The following is a 16095-nucleotide window of genomic DNA, read 5'->3' as shown; positions in this document are numbered from 1 at the left end:
CCTGTCAATCTTGGGATGCAAGTTCAAAGTGCACAATGCAAATTCAAGCACTGGAAACATTTCAGACACATTTCAAATAGCGAGATTATATTAAAGGGGTGAGTTGCATGTTTTACCAAATAAAAAATAAAAGGTGGGTAGTGATGCATTCGAACAACATTGTCAAAGGACGGGAAAAGGGGGATGTAATAGGGGGTGGTTGGGTGAGTGGTTAACCTTTGGAAAGCTCACCTTGACCCACCCCCGCTAGAGTTCAGAGAATTTAGGAGAACCAGCCACAGACTCGGGGAGGGTTTTCAAAAGTAGCGCTGAGAAAAGCACTACAGAAAAAAAGGGCAAAGAAGCCGGGTTGTATTTCCAGTACAATCCTTTCAGTACACGTAAGAAATAACTAGAGAGGCATTCAACATGCTATGAAAATAAAACAGCCCCCTGAGCAGAGACAACAAAGAGACTGCAGTTCGGGTTCTCTGCGCTTGCCGGGAGTCGCTATGCGGAGCAATCAGAGTCGCTGTGACACAATGGGCTGAGCTCGAACATGCTCTGGGGCTTCGCGCTGGCCAGGGCAGTCTGCGGCTCGCTGTGGTAACCGTCCGTGCTCACATCTGCCGACTCATTTATCAGAGTGTTCAAATAAGAAGCTATAATCTACTTGTCGCAAATACTTTTAGACAGTGCAAGCATATGAACGTAAAGAACATGCTGTTTGCAGAACACTAGGTTAGAAACAATTTGTTAGTGTCCATAATTTCAATATGTACACTACTTTTCCATTATATTTTTTATTCTGTAACATTTGTATTAATCACGTAAATATTATTTTCACAAAGCATACTAAGATTTGTCTTAATTTAACAAGCTAACCATATCTAACATACACAAGAAAGGGACATTATACTGAAATCAAGCTTAAAACTAGTTTACCTCAGATGCTATTATTCAATATTTCAATGTATGGATAAGCAAGTAACAAAAGCAAGTAAGACTGCATGGACAGAAAGTTACATGATAATATTAAACTTAAATATTAAATTCATGACTCATAAATAACACAAATATGTGTCAGTTTCTTTTTAATAACCTCCCGACCTGAGAAAAAAATGGAAAATCCAATCTTGAGGATTTGGGTAAATCTGGTGAATATGTTGGTGCACAGTATTTGATTGTGAGATCGTATGAGAATACTGCTGGTTTTGAGGTTACCAGCAGCTGTCCAAAACACAACCACTGGAAAAACAGAGGCTGGTACACTGTCTGTTCTGGGCCTTGGCAAGCAGGAGACTCTGTATACATATCCCACTCTGTGTAAACAGCTGTAAATTAGCACCGTCATGCACTATTTAACAGTTACGATAATTATGAATTCTAAAAAGGTCAATCTCTAGCCTCTTAACAGTGCTGCTGTGCATAATAGCACGTTGTTTCCTTTGGGATAATCTGCATGGTTAACACTGAGATGTTTGCATTTTGTTGATGTTACGGCAGGGGCATCCTAATTGGAGGCATTGCTGCAATTCTGATATCACAGACACAAGTATACCCACATAAAAGTGGCAAGGGCCAAAGAGAGCGGAGATCCCAGACACGGTTTGCGGTCAGGCCCATATCTGACCGCTTCAAAGAACACAAATGTTTACCATACTAAGGACCTGAATCAGATTCCTGGAAAGACACTTGTGCTGATATGTATGGTATGAAATCTGTAGATTTTCTAAAGGTATAAGGCTTTGAATGCCTCAAGAACAAGTTCGTTTGCTAGCTAGTTTTGCACTAGATGTTGTTCTGCAAGAAAAAAAAAATCTATCTCAGATTTCAGGTTTCAAAATGACTCTGACTTGTGCAAATCTATATCCATGAGAAATCCCTCCATAAATTTTACAAATTAGTTAAATTAGTTATATTATGAAAAAACAATATACACATTTTATTTTAAGTTATGATTTATGTCCAACACAAAAAGTATTGTTTCGGTACATGTATGCTACTTCTATACACTGCATAGATGTATGTCTAGATAAGATCATCATTTGCAACATTTTCAAACGAGGTTATCTTAGCAGTTTCTATTGCTTGCACCCAGACGGGGGTGAAGGGGAGGTGAGGGTTACATTTCAGCCTCTTTCAATAAAGAAAAATCAGTGTCATGATGCTGAAGTGCCTATTTGAAAAGAACTCCACTATAAAATCTAATTTCATGGCACTAATGATGCAGAACTAAACGGCTAAAAAACAAAAAAGCATGAATGAAAGTGCTTAATGTTTGTAGTTCTTTCTGTTTGTTGTTTTCAATGACAAAGCAGCCACTGGTGAAGCTTCCAACTGACACAGCAAAGAAAAACCTGGCATCCAGAGACAAGTACAAAAAGGTAACAGCGTGGAAGAATGAAAACGAGAGCAATAGATCTTCAAGAAAAAAAAAAAAAAAAAAAAAAGGAAAGTTCAACCTTTCCCGAACGCTGTGCAAACCTCAGGGCCTGGGAAATATCTTGGTGAGCCCCCACTCAGAGAAATATCTTGAGCTGTATTGTAAACATGTCTGAACTCTGATCTCAGAAACACTCTCCTAATCAGACTCGACATTCCATGGAAAAGTTTGTCCGCCACATTAGGAGACCCACTTTTTAATTTCCTGGCCGGGCTGTAACCCTAGCGTGTCCGTTCCTTTTGAAGTTCGGATGATCAATCTGTTTCATTACTGGTTCTATTGTCGCTCGGACACAGAAGACTGCAAGCAACTTGTGGCTTTATCACAGGACTGTGTCATCTTAAAGGTGTCCGGTGACAAAGGAACACGGAAGCATTAGTATCCTACAGTCATAATTTTATTCCAATATGGCTTCATTCTTTTTTTCCCCACATTCATCTCCGCATACACTGAATGCATCATTAGCAGACAGAGATGGCTAGAGTGTATTTATGGTCTCCAAATTTGTTTCAATTTGGCTTCCTCTCAAAAAGTCACCTTGGTTAGTTGTTGCTTGTGTCTGTATTCCCTTATTCTTTAAAATCAGCACCCACACAAACTTTAATGAACATGTTGTTTTTTTAAGTAGCAAAATAATTTGTTTTTAATTTTCTAGTTAGTAGGCTGCATGTTTAAAAAGTACCACAACTATAAACAAATCCACCAGAATTGTTAACTAGAATAAATTATAGACAATTATGTGATTACAGTATTTCTTCCAGCAAATATGTTCAATATTTAGCTACTTAATAGCTCATTAAAACAACACCAAACCCGAAAATAAGCAAAGCCGACACACAATCTAATAAAACCAACCAAGGAATGTGGTTTTGCATCTTCACAGAAACATAACAGAACTAATAGCAATAACTGCTTACAAGTTTGTGTTTATCCTGTGCTTAGAGCAATGACTTTACAGTACTAAATTTACAGAAGTAACCTCCATGTCAAGCGAATTATCTTTCTTTTACATAAAGGCATCAGTTTACATAGTAAAAAAGGGATATATGTAGACGCAATAAACTTAGAATTATACAACTTCAAAACACATCAGTGAGACAAACTGATCCAACAGACTTTTTTTGTTAAAATCCCATCTTCATCCTTTTTCATTACCACCAATGGAAACAAAACCAGCCAGAATGCATCAAGAATAAAATTTAAATCTAAATACATGCAATCATGGCTTAACATTTTCCCCCACAGGAAACAATATGAATGCAATTCAACTTATCAATGCACTTGTTTTACCTTAAAACTGTTTCACAACCTGGACATCTGTTGAAATACACTATTATTACTACCAGCACAATCTTATGACCAAGGTCACTTTACGCGAGGGGCGAGTGGGTTATGAGGGTGTCCCTGGGCCTGCATTTTGTTTCCTGTAAACAACGAGGTAGCAAGGCCATTGTACAGCTTGTTTTTACATCTCCAACCCTGGCCCACACCTTCCATCCCTTACACATCTACCTGTACATCGGCGTTCCCACCAGGGTCTAATTTCAGGTGAGGCTGACAGAGCGCAGTACTTGTCAAAAGACACTAAAAACTTTAAGTCCCCTCCTCCCCCCTCCTTCTATTTAAGTTAGGCAGGAAAAACCTGACAGACCTCAAAGCTTTCTGTGCTCAAGTAGGTCTTTGAGAAAAATCACATCAAGCATGAATGGAAATCTTTACTCCCCCCCTCTCTCAGCACCCCCCCTGCATTTTTCTAACTGACTTAATAAAGATTAAAAGGCCCCAACCTTCATTTACATTGCCCTCCAGTCAAGGGAAATAAGTCTGTGTTTGCTCGTAATTCAATACAATTCTATAAATTGTTTTGCTTCTCACCAAACTATACCTGGAAGCATTGAAACCCACAAAGACAATAATTAAGACAATAAAAACAGCCCCTTTGTACCTTTTATAAGTGCATAATACAACACTGACTTTTTAATTAAGAGAAGCTGTATAATGCGTTACTACTTTATTATCAACTCACAGTAGGTAGAGTTTAACAGGAAAATAAATGACAGAGATTAACAAAAACATTCACAATAGCTGTTTTACAAACACTTTCATGTTACAACTTAGTCACCTAAGCTTTCTTTCTATCCAACTTGCAAAACCTAATTTGCTTACACGCAATCAAGACCGCTCTCTATTCCTTCTCACGTTCAGTTACATTCAAGCTACAAATATTGCCCTCGGGCTTCCGTAAGTAATATACTAATTGATGTCAGAACCACACATCAAAGTTGCTTTCCCCTTCACAAATGTCTGCTGTCCCTGACACACTAACAATTTGTTTAAATAGATGTTGTATATGTGTCCAAATTAAGAACTGCCATGGAAGTTAAAATTAAAAACACATTTATTTTGAGTTCTCCCTGTGTTAATTTAGTGGTAACTGAGGAGCTCAGCCCAGGGATTTTCTTTAATAGAGCTGCACAAGAGAGAGTTTCAAACAAAACCCAATAACACAGAGTGGGGAAAAAAACAGACAAAAGGAAAATATTGTATACTTTTCATTTTGTGGGTTATAAAGTGTCCTGAATAATATTCTCCATTGTCCTGTTTGGTAGCCTTCATTGCGTCAACAAGAAGCTTGTTAGTGCCTCTGCTTTTGTACTGCAACTGCAACAGTCATGATTTTTCCCGAGACATCAGGATTGGGCACAGCAGTGCCACCATTGATTTAGCATAGCAGTCTGAGCAGTTTGAGGTATTGGGAACTGCAGGCTATTATATTGAAGCCAAATCACCAGGTGCTGGACATATATTCAACCAATAGCAGTTACAGTAATGTACAAATTATATGCAGATACACACTATATATGGCAAAGTGCAGAACCTTGTAGAGAGTCCAAGGAGTGTAATGCCCACAATTACAATTGCCAGTAGGTCTGGATATTTTGGCAAAGCAGCGGCATGTGTGACTGGGGCGTGGGAGATCAGAGCTTTGATTCCCAACACCAACTGCAAGCCCTGACCAGTGCAATAATATATACAGACACACACACACACACACACACATATAAGAGTCATATTTATATTCTGGTACGTACAAATGTAACTGGAGATTATAGCAAGTCCCAGTTCAATCTGTAGGACTAATTATAATAACTAGTAAAACCTAGTAGGCCCTGGTAGGAAAGCACAAAGTTAGTGTACAAAGTGACTTTCCAGAAGTCTGACTCCGGACACAATAGAGACTGAGCTTTCAATAGGCGGCTCATATCTCACACACTAGCCCAGTCAAGACCACAATATAAATGAGTCACATTGGGTAATAAACACAAAGGAGCACTTTAGGGTTTGATTTTAAGAAGAGACACGGGACTCACGCCCACAGAATAACAAGGGGGGGGTTGTGTTTGTGTCACTTAAAAAAAAAAAAAAGAACTCGGAGGCTCCAGCACTATGTCTATAAACAGAATTCAGGGAATAAACATAACAGGCTCAACAGCTGATGATATTGTTATTTTGTTAGCAGTCAACTTCCTGTCTTATTGCATTTCAGAAACGGTGACGCTGCATGCAGTCTACCACTGTGCGGCTTCTGTACAGCATTCATCATTGTCATCTCAGTTCTAGTCCTTGTTCATTTAAAGCTCTGGATGTTTTAAGACACAGTAAAGAGTGGTGTGAGAAAATCCCCAGCATTAAATCCTCTCTCTGCACATTGTAAGTTGGACCTTTCTGCAGTTTCTGGTTAAGTGTGAAAAAGTCAACAGCAAGCCAATCAGATTGATTTTAGTGTTAGCATACTCAGTTAACACTTTATTAAATGCAATTGAGATCCCATAGACATGTGAGGCCTAACCTTTCACACTGTTATTCAATCTTATCCTGGGCTTTCTTAAATTTCCAGGTTCTGGGGCAATGCTTCCTTTCTCTGCTAACAGAAAAGCATTGTAGGCATTTCTGCTTTACCCAGAAGGGCTAAAATCGCACCGATATTTGTCTTGGGATTGTCAAAGGCCTAAAAGTGACCATCTCATGCTCATTAAAGCAATCATTTAAATGCTTCACATTCATTAATCCAATACACAGAGTTCAAGGCAAGGATTCAATACAACTGTGCCAGTTGAAAAAAACAAAACAAAACGCGGGCTAACCAGTGGAAATCCACCCTCGATGACTGCATAAGTACTTTGCGATCGATGGGTGGACCTTGTCTTGATCAAACAACAGAGCGATACAGTTTGACATGAAGGAATAAGACAAGACTATCACTGTACCTGGTTGTATATTACTTTTGACTATTTAGTCTGTGAACGGAGTGCAGTGAAATGAAACAATATATTCTTGACAAATGGCTTTAATATTGCCAGGTATATTAGTCTTATTTATCAATGATCTGGTGATTACACACGGCTTAATGTGCAAGGCCGTTTGAGTGCTGCACAGTCAGTCGTTCAGGAGTTGGGTAAATGACTGCTGTAATTTTGCTGCTCATAAAATATTTACATGTTTATGCAAGTTTCGCAAGGGCTCCAAGCTTTTTTCATTACTTCCGTTTCATAGGATTTCGAGTAAGTTGTAGGTCATTTTCTGGACTTTTTCTTTTTTTTGGTCAATCTAATGATTATAAGCAAAAATATACTTATTTAAAGAAACACAAAATATATTGTTTGCTTAAGTAGCTTGCCATGCAAACAAACAAACATTAATGCACAATTCACATGAAAATCTACATCAGCTTATTTCAGGATTGACTTGTAGACAGTGGCAACAGATGGCAACACCTTAAATAAGCAAGAGTGAACTGCTGATTATGTTTTAGTGTGTTTTTTACCACTACTTAAAAAACAAATGTGATTAGTATTATTTCAGAATGATGGGGCCTGTCACACAATCTTCCACCACAACAATTTCATACATATCCTGACTAAAACATAATATATAACTATAGAAAATAAGGACATCATCCAGATTGAGAAAATCTATTATTAATAGCTTAGAATGACCATTTCGGATAGTCTAATGCTTCATTAAAAATGTATTTCCAGAGCAATTTATCAATACTAGAGTGCATTAAGCAGCACAGCAGGATTTATATTAAAGCGCTACAGAAGATTGTTGTCTTCTTACAATAATAAACTGTTCTTAAATCCCTGGGTGTTTTATGTTTGTTGGGATATTTATACACTCACATAAATGTGTGCTCTGGTTGAGTCTGACACATCTTGTTTATTGAAGCATAACGCTATAGAGCTCCATTATGTTTCTCAAAGCAGATGCACTGTCTGCACACAAAGTAAGGGATTAGTCTGTTGAAGTCCATATTTATCTGTCTCCGGCACATTGTTTGAGTGGAAACAGGTGTGTCTTGTCCAATACTAAAAGGCTTGGTAGGTGCAGGACACAATATTTCCTTGGTTGCTTGTCGTGTAGCTTGGACTTGAGGTACACTGCAGTGCCACAGTCAGTGGCATAAATCCTTCATTTACGATAACAACTGACCAAAATACCAAATACTTTTTACATGGACAGTTCTGCATGGGTGGGCTTTATATTTTTCTGCAAAGTGTTATAAGTCTTTCTATAATAATTTCCGGTTCTATTTAATACCTTTTCTAGGTTCTTTGATTGTTTTGGGGCCGATAGTTTTATATTCTAGATGTTTCAGTAAACATTACCACCATGCCCAGCACATGCATGTGTTGTTATCAGTAATGATCAAAAGCCGCCTTAATTTTCTCCTGGTTTAAAGCTGGTAAGATCCTACCTTTGTTTGTTAACACTTTCAACATCTACAGTGACGACATTACATTCACAGAGGTTTGTCAATTTGGATGCGTGAGGTATTTATTTATTTTTGTTTCTCAAGTGGATTATTGTTTTCACAAACATTGAAAGGACTTTGTTAGGGATGAGGGACAGTCTGCAGAGGATTAAAGCAGACAATGATTAGTTCATTATGAAAATCTGTGTACTTTCACTTGAAATAACAGTGTTGACAGATCATTGTCCAAGAGGGCCATTAATGGTGCAGAATATTGATCTGACTCGGTCTTTAATATTGAATTTTACATATGAATTGCTTCATGGAGCATAAAGCAGCCAGTGGTCCTCACCACTGAGAGAGTCCACGCATGCACAGAAATCGAAAAGAGACCTTTTAAAACTGATGCACTTTTTATGTTTTGTTTGTTCAAAGTTTGCATCTGCAACCCCACAAACATCTATATAAACATGCACAAATCATAATGGAAATGAAAACAAAATGCGCACACACACACCCACACACACCCACACCCACACACACACACACAAAAACAGACGTCAGATATCTGATTGCTATCAAATGCATACACTGCAAATCATTATTCCCAGAAGCACAGCTGTTGATGGAGCCCATGCCTGAATTTTACTAAGATTATGTGGTAAAATAATAGTGCAGTCAATACCGATATAACTAAGCAATCATCAGATAATAACGAATCATGCATTGCAATTTGCATTTAGGTATGTAATGAAAACAAGTGCTTTTAAGGGTCCCCCCCTTCAGTTTCATGACTAATTGCCTTATTGTGACACCTCAACGTGTCTTGGCTTGAACTTGTTCTCCAGCTCTGTAGTATTGACTCTCACCCTCTAATGAGTTTGCATACTTACTGATACAATATGCCACCCCCTCCTCACCAGTCTCATATTTTATAGATATATATATCAACGCTTTCCCTTTGCTGGATTAAATTACCTTTATCATAACAAAGCACTGCATTAATACCTCTGCCACAGAGCCATAGGCTGAGCGATCTGGCACCCTGCCCAAGAATACACAGGCTCCCCAAAGTCTTTGGCTTTTCCATGACAACATCAGAGTCATCTGCAGAGCAAACAATTGTTTCGATCCACACTGCTTCCCTCTGTTTAGCAGAGCTAAGCATTTCATTGTGGGTGGCCCCTGTGGACCTGTACTAATTATTCTGTATCAAAGCTGAGTGTGGCTAAGATCAGGCCACCTCCAGCTTTGATTCAGGCAACTTCAAAAAAGAACATGGCACGATGGGAAACATTTGAATAGTCTTTACTTTTTGATACAGAATTTGCTTCTGCCCATAAGAAATGAAGGAAATTAATTTTCCAAAAATGCCCTCTTGTGCATGACAGCTTGAAAAAGAACATTTTAGGATTTTTTTTTAGAAGCAAGTGAGATGTCTGATAAGAAAGCAGCTTGATTAAAACTTGAGTGTAGCTTCAAAACTGGAGACAAGACAACCTAATGCTACTGTGACTTGTGCAACATTAATTTCAACACAGACATCTGGGAAAAGCCCCTGAAGTAAAACTGTATGCAGTGAAACTAACTCTGGTTCCCACATAAAACAAGTCTTTCTGAGATGTTATAAAACATATGCCTACAGACTCATGAAATTGTATGTTTCTGGTAAGCAAGCTTAATGAAAACATAAAGACTTCTGCCAAAGACTGTCAAAGGAGCAGCTTTGGGTTTAATTTTCAGATTCTGGTAATTTATTTCGAATGACATTTGTTGTATAAATAATTCTGGACAGCAAAAAGAGAATGACTCTAAATTTACAGTAAGTTATCATTTTATACTAAAGTGGACTTAAGGTTTAAAATAGTGAGTAAACAGACAAAAATCTGGCTTTTAAGCACAGAACCATGAAGTGATGTGTCACACTACTCTAGGGAAAAGAGTACAAGCAGCCACCATTTTGTCTGATGGACTGATTTCTAATGAAACAGCACACTCTTATACAGAGACTCCGAAAAATGTAGCAAAGCCAAATGACTTACATAAACCTACACACAATAAGAACTGTGTGACTAAAGCTACTGAGAAGTCTCTGCCACTTGATCCAGACTCACTGTCTCTAAGGTATTATTAATGGAGACAGTCACAGTAATTAAAATTGCATTTAGCTCTTCACTGGCACAGGCTCACTTCTTGGGCTGTATCTCAACATCAGGATTTGAATCAGTAAACACAACAAAGCCGAAAACAATCCCATATACGCTTTGCGCAATATGTGGCCTTCAAAGTCCAAATCTGTCATTACTAAAAAAATTAGGAATTACAAATGGTCTCCTGCACAAGACTTTAACTCAACAAGAGATATTTAAAAGCTGCATTTTCAAGGTCTGGTGGGCTTCGGTAAAAAAAACGGAGTTAAAGGCTCTAAACAACTATTTACAGACCTTGTGCTAATTTTCCAAGCCTTTCATTCGCCGAGCAGGATTCGGAGATGCAGCCTCACATACGCACACGTTCAATCTCTGTCGATAGGGCACAATTGAAAACTAAAAATAAAAAGTTGTGGGAGTGCTGAAATTTCAGAAGACCTCCTCCCTCCACCTTCCACCCCCCCCACCGATCTTAATAGTGAGCCTGTTGTGCTCATGTTGACTGAAGAGGATATTGGCTGCTGACTATCCACTGCAGCTGCACTGAATACACACTGAACTCCAAACGCACCCCAGTGCAGGATGGGACATCTTTGTGGAGCACTCAGTTCCCCAAGCATGGATTATCTTTAGTCTCGATCATGGCCAAGGCTTTGGGTGCTCAATAGCTGAGCTGCATCTCCCCAGCACATCATTTATCATTGGTTACCTGCTGTGGACTGCATTTCAGTCAGCCAGAAGTAAAAGATTGGGAAAATATCAACTAAATAAATAGACACTGTGATCACATCGCTGTGCCAGCAGGCCGCCCCTGATGCTCGCCTGAAAATCTCTCTAAACCTCTTTAATCTTGAATAAATGTTGAAGCCGTGCTGGTGCTCCTCTAAGTGAGCCGTTCAGTACAGGCAGGTTAACAACACCGAGCGTAACAATTCCCCCTGCATGGCAAAGACAGAGGGTGTGGCTGACTAAACAAGTACAGTCAAAATGATTTTTGGTTTTGGTAATATTGAAATTAAACCGCCTGTAGTTTCAGACAGTGTCAGTTTAATGTCGGTGTGGGTTTCGTGAACTTGAAGGCGACCACATTCCTCAGGGAAGGACACACGCACACACACAGAGGCACACACGAACTTGAACTGCAATTAAAAATACATTCAGCAGCCTCGTCTATCCCACTTCTCCTGCCACACATGTCCACGAAAAGCATGACTCGTGTAGAGTACATACAGAAAGAGAGCATTACTGTCTGAGTAGTAGGCCACCCTCATTATGAATCACATGTGTGTGGTGTATGTAGGAGGAGTTTCTTTGAATGAATGAATCCAGGGTAATCGGAAACCCTGTACATTACTGAGCTAAATCCTAAAGCCACCCTTTCTCCTATACGTGTATATTTTCTTCTCTACACGTGAAGCTCAGTTATGCTATGACTAATGCTATGACTGAAGAACCAATACACGATTTGGGAAGCTAGTCCTCCATGGCAATCTAGACTATAAACCGTGCCACCCACTCCTTCACCCACCCCTACAGAGCCAATGCATCTCCCAGACAGAATGTCCTGCCAGAATTGCCGGTGGCAGTTTGGATACCTGCGAAGCACGTCTCTTCTGCACAGCCCACATACTAACGCGACAGCACACACTGACTTAGCAAATCGCTTCATGGCTGTGAATTCGAGATACACCTGCCGCCCATTTCTACTGAAATCTTTCGAAATCTGAAAAACATGTTTAAAGACCGTTGGCATGTTTTGAAATGCGCCACGACTCCCTTTCACCGGAGAAGACTGTTCAGACACATCGTTTTTGAACTGCAAACATTTGGCCGCAGTTATTGACACTTCACTGCAGCAATATTAATGGCACTACTTTTATAGTCTTACAAGATTACTATTCTTTTTTAAATAATTCTACTTTTGGTGTCTAAACATTTCACAGTCATTCATCTAACTAACATTTGCTCATTCCAATTTGCTCATTTGATACACAAAAAGCGAGTTATTTGTTTGAAGTTACTCCTATACAGCTTGGTCTAAATTGTTTATAGTAGCTATCAACAGAGACCTTAACTTCCCTTCACTCCACAGAGAGACAATATTAGCCCTGAAAAAAAGCATGCTAAATCTCCCTGGATCTGCCCTTGTTTCATCCTGGCAAACTCACATTACAAACCAGCCATATGAGTTCCCCTGTGTACACAAAAGCTAGCCAGTCTTCAAATTCACTGCCTACCTTATCAGTGTTATGTTTGATTCTGTATGATGTCACCATCAGAGCAAAGTCATCTTGGGCAGTTTAACACTGACAACTGTGGTCACTGTTGTATTTTCTTCCTAGAAGATTATCTACATTGTGTTAAGGAAGGGAGTTTCTAATAAGTTGTGATTACCATGCTATACCACTGTCTACAAGGAGGGACGTTATGTGATGACTACTTTTTTCTTGGTTTCCGTAGACATATACATAAAAAAAAAAAAGAAACAATTATCTGGAAACGGTTTTCACAGCACACTGATATAGTTTCCATGTGCAATGTGCAAAGCTGTCTAAATTGAAACCAGATGATTTGCTAGAGGCTTTGTTTGGTTCCCAAGCTACATTTTGAGAACATACCAGGTGCTATACATTGAACATGTAACAAAAAGAAAATCAAAAGGCTTTTGATATATTTGTGTGTTGAAAGGATTTGCTAACTAAATATATACCTTTATCCTTAAAAACATCTGGGTAAAGCGTTTGGGTAAAGTGTTTGATGAAAAATGCCACAATGTTATCAATCCGTTAATGGCTCTTAGATTTAAGCATTTTTGCAGGTTAACTGGAGAGGTTTGCTGCCGTGGAATATGAATAAATCATGAAATCTTGCAATGCACTGATTAAGAATATGAATAATAATATTAATAAATGTTTGAAGATTCATTGAGTTGTCATGTGGTGAAATAGTGAGTGAAAAACAGCGCAGCGCATGCCGTTCAATTCTGTTTGCCTGTTTCGTTTGATGACTTCCTGCTCGGCTGAACAGAATGCTGAAGCTACAGAACAGATGTTTCTTATCATTATGCAAATGTGCATTTACTGAAACAATTGTCATATAAATGCGCTTCTCTGCAGGGTCATTAGAAAGCCATGGGAAAGCACACTACAGTCTTCACAAGTCTGCGGGGGCTCTGTTTCAGGAAATGTAATTTTACCACCTTTGCAGCTATTCTCTCACGGCCATGTGCACTACATATGAGACATGTGGAAAGTTTAGTATTAGGACTACCTCTGCTTTTACAAACAGAGATATAGCTAGATAGATAGATAGATAAAAGGATAGGGAATGTTATTTTTAGTAGAATTCTGCTGCATGCTTCCAGATTTGAGTCCTCATCAGATTTATAAATCAGGATAAACTTACATATTCAGCCAACTACTACAAAGCCATAATTTAAAGCTGGAGTAGAATACACAAGGGAAAGCACTAAATACGTTTTGGCTTCAATTCCAAGTGAAGCAAATACCTTTGTTTGAAGTACACTGAACACGGGAGAGGCAGCTTTTAAAGTCAAGTGTTTTATGAATCTGAAAAATAAAAGTACAAATCTGTGCTTCTCTGTTGTGGACTGAGATGATTTCAGAACCTTGTTAGAATCTGTCATCCGATTCTAAAACACTGATTTCACCTGCTTAGCCTACACAAGAGACCACTGCCAAATTGGTGTATTAGGTTGAAGGGCCCTGCAGCTAAATGCATTGGTTTCTGAGCTGGTTCCCACACCATGACTGTCTGGAGGGAACTGCAATGGTGCAATCATAATTTAGGAAATGACACTGCTTGCCAGCTGCTGATATAAAAGCACTCTAATTTGGGGTAGTTGCTCATGTCAGTACCATTATTTCCATTTCTTGCTGGGATAGACAAGCAGAGACCCGCTTTAGCCAGACACTTTGTATCTCATATATAATTGAATTTGAAAAGGTCATCTATGGTCTTTGCAGCTCTTTCTGCATGACAACTGCTTGCAAAGCATGTAACAATACGATTTGTTTTCCAAACATTAGCCTAAACCTATTACACACACATGAAACTGGTCAACTTCCCCCCCGAATCACAGAAGGGGGTAAACTAGTGGTACACAGGATGTTTGAAAGCCACACTTGAGTTTTGAATGATGCTATGTGCATGCACCCTTACGTCATGGGGGGGGGTACGGTGGGATGCTGAAGTTGTAGCCCACTTTAGCCTGTATAACACAGACCCCCCCTGAGGTGCATGCATGAGCAACTGACAGACAAACTTCACTCACTTTACTCACGGCTATGCGCGCTGGGTTCCTGGGCTCCCCTGCTGCGGCGCTGTGGGCTTTCTGCTCCCCGTTGACCCTGCTGCTGTACTCGGGGGGCTGCTGGGCTGCAGCCTTGTGGCCCTTGTTCTTCCTGTTCCCCGGGCCCTGGTGCACGATATTGAGGAGGTGAAGGGTGCTCTCCCGTTCCCGGTCCGACGTCTCCGCCTGGCCGCGCTGGTAGCGGCTCTCGCAGCTGCTGTGGTGCCGCCGGCAGAGCTCGATCCGCGCCCGCAGCCTCTCCACGATGGCGTTGTGCAGCTGGGGCATCGCGGATCCCCGGGCACCGGACACTGGCCCGGGGACGGCACCTGGTCCCGAGCCCACCATGCCCACACCTAGCATGGGCACGAAGCCACCCGCGGAGGGCTGTGGGGGAGCCGCGTCCCCCATCCTGCCCAGTGTCCGGCTACCGTGCGCAATGTCTGTGCGTGGATTGTCCACCCGCTGCGATGGAAGGGATACCACACTGAAAACGAGCAAGTTCGTTAAAAGCAGACAATGAAATGTGTCACGTAGAAAACATTGCTCCTCGGTTATCGGCGTTTCACTTGTTAGAAATCTCCCCCCGCAACACTGTACAGATTAGACAAGCGCGGATGAATAAATGACAAAGTTCACGTCAACATGAATAGGAATCGGAGGTGAGACATCATGACGTCTGAGTTAAACGGAGAGATCAAAAGTATTTAAAAGACACAATGCATCACTTCTCTAATACCCGAGCGGTGGAAACGACACAGACAGGGTAACAGGACTGCACTGAGGGGAAACTGATACAAATGTGCTACAGTGACAGGGCAGCCCGTGGCTCGGCTCTTCTCCGCTGGAAAGTGAAGTTACACGCAGCGCCCTGTGCGCACTTCTGCCCGGAGCACATCTCCATCTGCCCCTTCACGCAAACTTCACTCTACCCCCCGCCAAAGACAAACCAATCCACCACAGCCGCCGATCCAACCAACTTCCAGTGTCTCAGTATTTCCTATCCATCTTCACTTGCCCGACACAATTGAGATTTCAGATTCTTTCATCATCTGACCCGCGGGAGATCCACATTATCCCAAAGATGCAAGGTGGTGGGGAAAAAAAAAAGAAGCCCCATCGCTTCTTGCCTTTCCCTTCAGTCTGCAGTCAGCTGTTTTAGCCGAACACCACCACCTCATTGCACGGAGATTACGGAGGCATGACAGACTCTCATTGTGTTGAGAGAAGAAAAAAATGTGCAAGATTTCATTGGGAGAAGTGGTGTTCGTCTGCAGACTCTAGTGGCAGCAGACTGCATGTGCAGAGGGACGGCCGACTCAGCACAGCGAGCGCCTCTCTGTGGAGAGGTGGGAGACTGCAGAGAGGATCTGGGGTCAAATATTTAGGGCAGGGATTCCCAAACCGGTGCTGGAGTACCCCCTGCCCTGCTGGTTTTTGTTCCAACCGAGTT

The 16095-nt window shown here is 40.6% G+C and overlaps 1 protein-coding gene across 2 annotated transcripts in view; it reads right to left on the bottom strand.

Annotated features, from left to right (window-relative positions):
* maml2 (mastermind like transcriptional coactivator 2) overlaps positions 1-15882 on the bottom strand; it is a 61004-nt gene extending 45122 nt beyond the window's left edge. The window contains exon 1 of one of the 2 annotated variants that reach the window (XM_066699393.1): positions 14625-15882. In XM_066699393.1, the coding sequence (XP_066555490.1) occupies positions 14625-15053 (429 nt within the window). In that variant the 5' untranslated portion in view covers positions 15054-15882. The remainder of the gene's footprint in view (positions 1-14624) is intronic. The other variant, XM_066699394.1, reaches the window with a different exon arrangement.
* Positions 15883-16095: the final 213 nt, after the last annotated feature.

Source organism: Amia ocellicauda, chromosome 3, assembly GCF_036373705.1.
Source record: "Amia ocellicauda isolate fAmiCal2 chromosome 3, fAmiCal2.hap1, whole genome shotgun sequence".
Lineage (NCBI taxonomy): Eukaryota > Metazoa > Chordata > Actinopteri > Amiiformes > Amiidae > Amia > Amia ocellicauda.
The sequence above is the reverse complement of the archived record's forward strand: the minus strand, read 5'-3'. Positions and strand labels throughout refer to the sequence as shown.